The 10,498-nt window shown below is 40.8% G+C and overlaps 3 protein-coding genes across 4 annotated transcripts; 2 read left to right on the forward strand and 1 right to left on the reverse strand.

Annotated features, from left to right (window-relative positions):
• Nucleotides 1-3,866, reverse strand: LOC307132092 (H-2 class II histocompatibility antigen, A-U alpha chain-like). The gene is made up of 4 exons (XM_079826239.1): nucleotides 3,618-3,866; nucleotides 2,892-3,140; nucleotides 2,525-2,806; nucleotides 1-2,454 (listed from the first exon to the last, which is right to left on the reverse strand). The coding sequence occupies exons 1-4, from the start codon at nucleotides 3,676-3,678 to the stop codon at nucleotides 2,333-2,335; spliced, it is 714 nt and encodes a 237-aa protein (XP_079682365.1). The 5' UTR covers nucleotides 3,679-3,866; the 3' UTR covers nucleotides 1-2,332.
• A 167-nt stretch (nucleotides 3,867-4,033) lies between these two features.
• LOC307132512 (zinc-alpha-2-glycoprotein-like) lies at nucleotides 4,034-6,774 on the forward strand. Of its 2 annotated transcripts, XR_013817307.1 has the most exons (7): nucleotides 4,034-4,224; nucleotides 4,676-4,933; nucleotides 5,102-5,377; nucleotides 5,540-5,827; nucleotides 5,971-6,115; nucleotides 6,280-6,324; nucleotides 6,446-6,774. XR_013817307.1 is itself a non-coding variant. In XM_079826885.1 (5 exons), the coding sequence occupies exons 1-5, from the start codon at nucleotides 4,170-4,172 to the stop codon at nucleotides 6,087-6,089; spliced, it is 996 nt and encodes a 331-aa protein (XP_079683011.1). In that variant the 5' UTR covers nucleotides 4,051-4,169; the 3' UTR covers nucleotides 6,090-6,774. The 2 variants fall into 2 exon arrangements, 1 of the variants encoding a protein (XP_079683011.1); XM_079826885.1 differs by having other exon boundaries at nucleotides 4,051-4,224; nucleotides 5,971-6,774.
• A 1,647-nt stretch (nucleotides 6,775-8,421) lies between these two features.
• LOC307132513 (uncharacterized protein) lies at nucleotides 8,422-10,267 on the forward strand. The gene is made up of 3 exons (XM_079826886.1): nucleotides 8,422-8,857; nucleotides 8,944-9,267; nucleotides 9,354-10,267. The coding sequence occupies exons 1-3, from the start codon at nucleotides 8,546-8,548 to the stop codon at nucleotides 9,681-9,683; spliced, it is 966 nt and encodes a 321-aa protein (XP_079683012.1). The 5' UTR covers nucleotides 8,422-8,545; the 3' UTR covers nucleotides 9,684-10,267.
• The last annotated feature ends 231 nt before the right edge of the window (nucleotides 10,268-10,498 follow it).

Below are 10,498 nucleotides of genomic sequence, written 5' to 3' on the forward strand. Positions count from 1 at the left end.
AGAGTGAATGATTTTTTATTTTTGGAATACTCCTTCCATCTTCATCAGCCACAAGTAACGTCAACAGTGGGAAACAATTGTTTATATTTTTTATTAACTTCCACTTTTGAGAAAAATAAATCAATATTTGAATATAAAAAATACTAATGTCACGCTCTGGCTGAAGATAGTGCTCGACGAAGGAAATGAGGGTTACAAAAAACGTCTTTAATCTCAATAACAGACAGAGAGAGTTCAAGACACGATCACACGGACATGTGTGGACAAACAATAACCGACAAAGGACTGAACAGAACAGGGAGTATAAATACACAAGGTAATGGAGGGAACTAGTTAGACACAGGTGGAGTAGATAAACTAATCAGGGATAAACGAGAACAGGTGAAGACAAGACAAACGTAATTGTAACATTACGCCCCCTCTCGGAAAGGCGCGTCCTCGCGCCGTGAAGACAGAGTCCATGAAGTAGAAAATGGGGCGGAGGCTTCGGTGGAGGGCGTGGAGCTGATGATAGACAGGCGTCTGGAGTAGGCGGACACCAGTACCATGGTGGCGCTGACAGAGGGAGGGTCCAGGACGGAGTCCAGACTGCAGGGGCGGATGGAGCCCTGGGACCGATCGGCGGAGGCGGAACCATGGTGAGAGGAACCAGCGGAACCAAGCGGCCGACGGACCAGGGCGACATCGCAGGCCTGGAAGCCTGGCACTGAGTCGCTGGCTCACGGGACTGAAGCGGTGACGGGGACTCGGATGACCGGAACGACGATGTGGCGAGTGAGGCCGACGGGGAGGCTGGAGGAAGGGAGGAGCACGCTGACGCCGTAGGGGTGCAGGGTGAGGGCGTAGCCCGAATCCCGGAAGTCCGTGGCATAGGCTGTGCGTCGACCGCCGGAGGCTGACCTGGAGAGACGAGGGAGCCCAGCGGAGTTTCTGGGCAGACGGGCCACGGAGGCGTTGAAGGAGCAGTGAGTCGAGGCGATGGTGACGGACTGACAGGCCGAGGTGGAGATATGCGCCTGGAGGTCCGAGGTGTAGCCGGGGACTCGGCCTCTAGCTGAGCTGGTGGTAGGGAAGCCTGAGGCGCAGATGATGGGCCGCATGGAGTGAGCGGCGGGAGTAGAGCCGAGGAGCTGGACAACACCAGTGGTGCTGACGGATCCAGGGGACTGGTCGCAGCCAGCGATGGAAACGGGATGAGGAGAGGCATGGATACGGGCAGAAGATTTCCAGACGGGACTGGCGAAGAAGGTGACGAAGAGAGGGTGGGGAATTGGGTGGGAAAAGGATCCGCGGACCACAGATCGATCAGGTCACAGTCCGCTCCTGGCTCTAAGATGGACTGACCCACCTGCGTCAACTCCGGGGCCTTCGCGTCTTCCAGCACTCGAATCACCTCGGTGGGTGCCTCGGGCTCGCCGGCTGTAGGGAGGAGACCGCCGTTCCGGATCATCCAGGCCAGGTATCCCAGGTATGGCCTGCTCTCTGGACGGAGAAGTAGCAGCATGGGTGCCTCGAGCTCGTCGGCTGTAGGGAGGAGACCGCAGTTCCGGAGCATCCGGGCCAGGTATCCTAGGTATGGCCTGCTCTCTGGACGGAGAAGAAGTTGCAGCGTGGGTGAGTCCATCTTCTTTAATACTCACTTTGAGGGTCGGTTATTTTGTCACGCTCTGGCTGAAGATAGTGCTCGACGAAGGAAATGAGGGTTACAAAAAACGTCTTTAATCTCAATAACAGACAGAGAGAGTTCAAGACACGATCACACGGACATGTGTGGACAAACAATAACCGACAAAGGACTGAACAGAACAGGGAGTATAAATACACAAGGTAATGGAGGGAACTAGTTAGACACAGGTGGAGTAGATAAACTAATCAGGGATAAACGAGAACAGGTGAAGACAAGACAAACGTAATTGTAACAACTAACATATCTGTAACAAGTACCATATAACTAGTCTACATATTCAAATTGTAACCTATTTCAAGTGTTGAAAAAGGGGCATTTATTACAAAGTATAGTTTCTCATGACCCATAATGCAGCTACTACATATAGAATTAAAAAACCACCACACTAAATGCAACAGTAGAATATTATATCATGTCTTATGAAGACTTTTATAGCTATTGTATAACACCTCCTCTGCTGTGTATACAATATAAAGCCCTGAAACAAAATCAAATCATCTCACTTGCAAAATCAGTGCAAATGGAATTTACAGTTAATTCACATTAAAATAAATTCAAAAATGTACCTTTAGCACACATGCAACTTCACATGAGAACCAAAACAAAAGAACATCTACAGGTGTCAGTGTTATTGTATCAGTATCATTAGTTGCAGTTGCTTCCTTTGGCAATAAAAAAGACTCCAGTGGCCAGACCCAGCAGCCCGAGAGCCAGACCAACTCCACAGAACACTGATGGGCCGATGCTGGGCTCCGTTATCTCCACATCTGCACAGACACAAACGTTTGAGAAATTCATGCTTTTAAAATGAATTACATGTGAATAATAAATACCCACCCCATGTTCTGGTTTGAGGTCGTTGAAGGGCTTTGTGCTCCACAGAACAGCTGTAAATGTCTCCTTCCTCTGGAATGAAGCTCAGTCGAGAAAATACATTCAGTGTCCCATCTTTGTTGGTGTAATATCTGCTGACGGTTGATTCATCTGTCACATTCACATTGTTCTTGGTCCAAGAGACTCTGACAGGTGGAGGGAAAAATCCAGTCACATGACAGATCAGGGCATTCTTGACATTCAACTGTACATCACTTTTGGGATAAATTGAGCTCCAGGGGGATTCTGAGGAGGCAGACATCACTAATCATGATATGCACAACATTTCAATATTTTTGTTGTTGTTGTTTATGCCTGTTTAATGTCTTACCAAGCGGTACAGGTGAATCGGCATACACCTCTTTAAGCACACCTCCAAGATTTCTGCAAATAGATACTGCTTTTTTAGCGTCCTCATACAGTGGTGGAAGCTCAATTTGACCAGCAAAGTCAGGTAATGTGGCGATTCCTCTTTGCTCTTTGAAGTCCACATGTGCCACCTGTTCATCATCAAATTTGACAATGAAATCTTCCAGATCTGGGTCACCACATGCTTCAATCAGCCCATATTCATAATAACCTAAAATATTAAGCCAGATTATTATCATTGGGAATATAATCATTTATGTATGTACATGTAGACAGAGATATAATTATATTAAGATAAGTTACAATCCCTTTAAATAGATATGCCTTTGCAACTACGTATATTACAGGAGGTGTATATATTTATTTTTGGAGAAATATTTATCAGCTATTTATAATATATAAACAGTTACTACTACAATACCTATGTAGATAGCCTATTGCATATTCTGTGTACTATGAAAATATCAAGCTATATAATCACTCATACTCACATACTTGCCGAATATAACATTAAAGTAGCAACAAAATAACAAAAACACACATTTTTATTTATAGCACCTGATATGTGCAAAGATTATATTGAACCGGTGGTACAAAACAGCGAGCATGTATTGGTTTTACTCCTTTTTCCATGTAACAAGATTTGTTTAGGAGAAAAGACTATTTATGATAATGTTTTTATACTTACTTTGGGCGTTAATGTAAAGGACAAAGACAGCAATGACTATAATTCTTAAGAATCCTTCCATTTCAGTAAGTCAGTGAACAGTAAGAGGGTGTAGCAGAATATGCCGCTCAAATAGTATGTCAGCAGCATTTCATGAGAAACAGCACAACTTTTTTTTTCTTCTCATATCATCCAATTGGTTGCGTAGTCATTCAGTGACATAATAGTCTCTATGGGAAGTATGTTCTGAGCAGTGCTGCATGAAAGAACAACGCACAAGGAAGTTTGACTGTACTTATTATGTGTTAGCTTGTTTGATGACCACTAGATGGTACTGCTGGATAACATAAGCAAAAAACAAAACCCTAAACATCATGAAATTAAGGAGTTGTCTTTCTTTTTCCTTAAGTCAATGCCAGGTAGGTTGGGGGGAAATCATGCATGTTCAAAATATGAACTCGCTAAACAAGCATAACTGGCTTCATCATACTTTAACATCAGAGGTGGAAAAAAATTAACTTTAAATGAGATCTGCACAAACCTGGAGAAAATAATGCTGAGAGAAAAGTGCTGATGAGAATGCTGTATTTTGTGTATATGTTGACATGCTTTGTAGTCGCCAAAGCAGGTAAGACATTCATTTCTTTTCGATCATCTAATGCACAACCATGTCATTTTTGCCAAAAAGTACATCATGAAAAAGGGGGGTCGTCTTGTATTCGGAATAATGCGGTAGAATGTGCAGGAATACCAATATGGTGGTGCGTTGGCTTTCCTTTTTTAATGGGATACTCTGCTCTGATGTTTTTTTACAACCGTTGATTCCCCTGAGGTTTGCCGTTTTGCAAGGCCATGGTTTCTCTTGTAACAACCTACACTACTTCCACACTATACACACAGAGCTGGAGCTACTTTTCTCTCTTACGGATATGACAAGACAAGACACTGTTTTTACTTCTCAGAAAACTGGAAACTGTGCTGCTCACCTACACAAGTAGCTATTTTATACATATAAAATTTGTAGTTAGTATAGAAAATGTCTCATGTACACATGTTGCATGTTCCTTGTATATCCACAGGGTCTCACTCACTTAAGGCATTTATAACGTATATAGATGGACAGGCACCATTTCCTGAGTTCAGTGTTGTGCTGATGTTGGATGATCTGCAAATAGGCTATTATGACTCAACCACATGGAAAGCTGTCTATCGCTCTCACAGTGATTCACAGTTCCATGATGAAGAGCAAAGGGATGTCGATGCTGTATTCCGCGATATGTACAACATCTTTAAAGAAAGAGCGCTTTATCTTAAGGAGAACCAAAATCACACAAATGGTGAGTACAAGCCAAAAAGAATTCTAACACAAAAATGTAACAACAAATGTCATTTTTATGTGCCAATACAACTTTGACATGGAAGCAAGAAAGCAACATGTGCTAGAGACAGTAATTATTTAAAAAAATGACGTTTCAATTCACAACACTTTTTTCATTACTTTGAAGGTGTACATGTTCATCAGAGACTTGCTGGATGTAAATTGTTGAACGATGATGAATCAGGTCCACTTCAGAGTTTGGATGCTTTAGATGGACAAACTATAGAGGAGTTTGCCTTTGACATGGGGAAAAACAATACAGAGACAAAAATGACATGGAGACCATGGGACCAACAAAAATGGCTTCGTATAAAGTTCATGTATGAAAATGTTTATCATCCTATTTGCTTTAAAGTTTTGCGCCGGTACCTGCATTTGGAAAAGAACAATGTGCTGAGAAAAGGTGGGCGAATCAACCTGATTAACTTTAGTATTATTAAGATAGAAAAAAGCATAATCAACATATGACCCAGACAGCAGTGCTGACAGAAACTACATCTGCCTCTGAATGAGTTATATAACATGAGAACCATAAATAAAAAAGAGATCTTGTCCTTCTCTGTAGTGAAACCGAGCGTGAGACTCATGAGGAAGACACTCCCAGACTCTCGAGGGCTTCAGATCAGCTGTCTGGCCACTGGTTTTTACCCCCGTCACATTAACCTGACCCTGTTCAGAGATGGCCAGCCTGTGGATGATGATCAGATCACAGGAGGAGAAATTCTGCCCAACGGAGACGGAAATTACCAGATGAGGCAGAGTTTGGTGATCAGCGCAGAAAAACTTGAAGGACATAAATGCAACTGCACAATTAAGCAACTCAATCTGGACAACAAACTGGACATTATGTTTGGTAGGCCTAATGAAAAGCTAAAAAACAATTAATCAAACAAAATTCTACAGAAGGCTTAATAATAACAAACTACTTTATCTCTCTGTAGTTTACTCTATTCTTTTGTCTGTAATCACTTTTTTTTCAACTCCTGACAATTTCAGATGTGGCCGAATGTGACCCAGGATCCTTCAGTCTGTCTGTCTGTAGTTATCAGTGTGCTGGTGTTAATGTGTGTGGCGGTTCTCATCATAACTGCACTCATCATATGGAACTCATATAGAACTCATCACAAGACACGTGCTGCTGGTAGTGTTCTGTACAGTCCGGTTCATTACATCTAATGGTCAATTGGAAAAAAAAATACCAAACATCAGTTCCTTTGGAGACACTCTTTTAAAGTTCACCTGCAGTTGTATGCTTCTGTAGTGTTACTCTCTATTCATCATAGTTTAACTGTGTCTCTTATTCAGAACAAGGATCTGGAATGTCACAGATCCATTACTCCCCTACTCCATGTGAGTATATGCTGCACTTTTTTTATGAAGTAATATCAAAGGAATAATACAGAAACATGTTCATTCTATGGTTCATTTTGAAATCTTTCTGGAAATGGCTACCTTTTTTTCTTCATTTCAGCTTCCATGCATGAAAAAACATGACAAGTGAGTCGATGAACCAATATAAAAGTCATGACAACAACAACAAAAACAAAACCTTATAGCATTTGCTTGGTGGATGCTATTGGGTTATGCTGTGACCTTCAAACTATGTTTGGTTATGACAAAGGAACATTATAAAGGTAATGAATGTATATGTCGGTTCCAAAACATGTGAAAATGATGACGTCATACACATGCATATTACATGTTCAGTGAGTGTTTAATCGTTTACGTGGTTATCTTCTCCCAGTGTTATCTCCTGTGTATACCATTTTTAAAATAATTAAATTAAAGACTGTTCTTTGGTATATCCTTCTTCGTGTATTATTGCAGCCACAAACGTGACAGTCGCTATGATCAGATGCTTTTGTCTTAACAGCTGTTTTCTCACCTCTGTTATTTTGTGTAATGCAACAACAAACCTATATCATAAATGTTTTGCATGTGGAAATGCTGTTCAGTTTTGTAAATCTCTCTAAATAACTACCCAGCAGCGAACACTCTAAGAACTTAGGTTAAAATTCTGGTAAGTTTCTTTCAAAGTTATGAACAAATGTTCTTCCAGTAACGTTAATAGAATATTCATTCAGAGTTAGTTGGGCTTTATTATTCTCAAAATGTTAGCAAAAAATCATTATATATACATTATATAGGGCACTTTTTTTCTTTTTTCACTTTTTCTGAGTTAGTTGGACATTTGTGTGAAGTTTGTCATCTTGTTTCAGGACATTCAGAGAACATTCAAAAGTAACATGTTTGCAAAATTATAACATGGAATGTTCTCTTAATGTTCTCCTTAAAAATGTTTTATTAACTTAATGGAAATGTTAGAAAAACTTAACACTTTGTGTTAGCTGGGATTTTTCTGGTTGGCTATGTGACATTCGCTGCGCCAGAAACCAAATTTTTCCCTAGTATGCGAAAAACAGTACACCAAAAGAGTAATATGTCCGAAAAACAGTAGGCGAAAAACCCCCAGATAACTACTTCCACTGAGATTCTAAAGTGCGTATTTGATGGACACTTTACTATCCTGTGAGGCCACAGGAGGGGACTTATGAATGAAAGCGAAGCGACAAACCGGCCGCTGGTACACTCTCAGAAAAGATTGTACCTTTAGGGGTACAACAGCTAATCACTGGGGCAATACTCTTAAAGGTACCATTTTTGCACATTATTTGAAAGTGTATGGTCACATGACTACAACATGAGGGATGATGTACATCCGAATTTCAATGATACCCAGAACATATAAACACACACATAAGGGAATAATCATTGTTGTATTTCTAATAGGAAACATTTCTTATAACAAAATAGCAAAATAAAGCAATGTGTATTAGAGAAAAACTTTATTTCATAATGACTGCAATCACAAAATAAATGTGCAGCTGTTTCTTCCACAAGACGTCATCAACTTTTAAAATGGATTTAAAAAGTCAATACCAACCCAAACGCAAAGCGGGATATCTAACGTTACCTTTACTAAACATTAAGGTGATTTTTAATGTATTGGACTAAACCTGCTGGGATAACTTTTATCAATGCCTCATCTTTGATGGAAGTTGAACTGGAAGTCATGGAGATTCATAAATTGGTCATAAGTTAGAATATTGCCAAAATCATCAAACATAGAATGCCAGAGAAAGGGCATTGCTGATGAAAATTAGATATGGAATATAAAATTATAAATGGGTAATGACATTTTTTTTTTATCTGTGTGGGATTTAAAAGAATGTGCTCCTAAAAAGTGACATCATCCAGCAGCTAGGTCAGCCCCGCCTTTCTATTACATTTCTTAGTTAAACTTCCTCTTTAGAGTTTTGTGAATAGGGTTTGAGCTAAAACTCCTCATAGCTACGAACCCAGTGCTGAGAGAAAATTCTTTGTAAATACTGCCCCTGATCCCATTCCCACATGCACAATTAATTGTTATGCACTATATTAGTTTGTCCACAAGGTGGCAACAAGTGCCCGAGGAATATTGATTCACACAAGGTAGTCGAAGAAGAAAAAATAATAAACAGCCTATGATAAACAGTAGAGCGATAGATATAAACGCGCGCAATTTACAACAATGGATGGTTACGTGGATGAGTTATTGAGCGAGGAGGTTAAAAAGTACCCGCATTTGTATAACTCAAGCCTAAACGAATATAAAGATGTGTTTATGGCTTGTAACTCGTGGCGAGAGATTGCCCAGGCACTTGGCAAGGACGAAATGTTTTGTCGGCAAAGGTGGAAATATCTTCGCGACAGATATGTCAAAGCTGCAAAGATGCTAAAGGGAAAGAGCAGCGATGCGGAGGACACAAAAACAATTCCCCGGATTTTGATTCTGCTCGACTGGCTCTCGAAATTCATCAAACACTCCAACAGTGATAAACTGGTAAGTTAAGCAAATGCACTGTGCTTTAGCTATGCCAATGCTGAACGTACCCGTGCATTTCTGACCTTATTTTGTTATTATTTCAGAACGAGTTTAGACACTTGGATGAGAGCTTGTGCGAGGAGGTTAGAAAGTACCCGCATTTGTACAACTCAAGCCTAAAAGACTATAAAGACGCGTATGCGGTTTCTAACTCGTGGCGAGAGATTGCCCAAGCATTCGGCAAGGACGAAACATACTGTCGGCAGAGGTGGAAATATCTTCGCGACAGATATGTCAAAGCTGCAAAGATTCTAAAGGGAAAGAGCGGCGATGCGGGTGGTAAAAAAACACCCCGGATTGTGTTTATGCTTGACTGGCTCTCGGAATTCATCAAACACAGGGAGACGGACTCCAACAATGAAAAAGTGGTAAGCAAATGTGTTGTGTTGTGTTTTAGGTGTGTTATGCTGACGGTACTGTGCATTTCTGACCTTCTTTGTTGTTATTGTTCCAGAACGAGTTTAGTTATCGTTCTGACTCACTGGACACTCTGAACCTGGAGTGCATGGCCTCGGACCTGTCTGACAATGCCATGGAGCAGATTCAGAAAAGGGACCAGTACACACAGGTGCAAGAAACCGCTGTGGCAGTGGCACGCTTAAGCAAGTATGACGAAGGGAGAGGGATTGACGATGATGATGAAGAAGATATGTGTTTTGGGAAGATGGTGGGGAAGACTCTCTCAAAAATGACAACAAGGAACAAAGCCCATGCCCGTTTGGAGATCTCACAAGTGCTCTTCAAGTGGCAAATGGCGGAGTGTGACTCTGCAGCGCTCAAATAAACAGTCTACACCACATACCCCACCTCCACCACATATATAATTTTTAACATTTTAACTGTGTATATATACACATGTATATATGTATTTGTACAAAATATAGATCATACGTGTTTTATTTTACAATAAAATTGTCTTGCTTACAACTTTTCTGTTATTAATGTGGCAATCAATGTCTGTATTTGGCATTTGAGCAGTGACTGAGGGTCTGACCCGTGTCAGGAAAGGAATGCAGTAACAGTTTGTATTCATTTAGCCTGGTTTCCAGAGAGTAAGTATGTCCGGTGGTTCAACTAACACGAATTCTGTATAGGATGAAGCCGTGTTCTCTACTGTGTCAGTTAGACCAGTTGTTCCCAACCCTGGTCCTGAAGTTCCCCTATACACCGCACATTTTTTTTAATGTCTATCTGAGATATCTTTATTAGCAAGTTGAGTTGAATCAGGTGTTTGATTAGGGAGATATCTGAGGGTACGTTTATACGAAAACGATGTACTAAAACTGGAAAAGTTTTCTTTGTGTTTTTCGTGTACAGATTAGTACACAATACACATTGTCAAAATGATCCCCATTAAAACGGATCCACAAAAACTACTAAACTGTTGCCTATTATGTGTGCCAGGCCAGTAGATGGTGAGGTAATTTTGTAAAGAAACACTCCATGCCTATAGACTGAGCACGTAATATGCATGTGCATGACATCAGTTTTCACAAATTCGCATTTTTGTAGTTTACACTGAGACAACATTTGTTTTTCAAAAACTTGCACTTTGAATTCCGTTTTCAAAAGTTAGCATTTTCAGGCCCCCAAAACGGT

Source organism: Gobio gobio (assembly GCF_949357685.1).
Source record: "Gobio gobio genome assembly, chromosome: 10".
Taxonomy (NCBI): Eukaryota; Metazoa; Chordata; class Actinopteri; order Cypriniformes; family Gobionidae; genus Gobio; species Gobio gobio.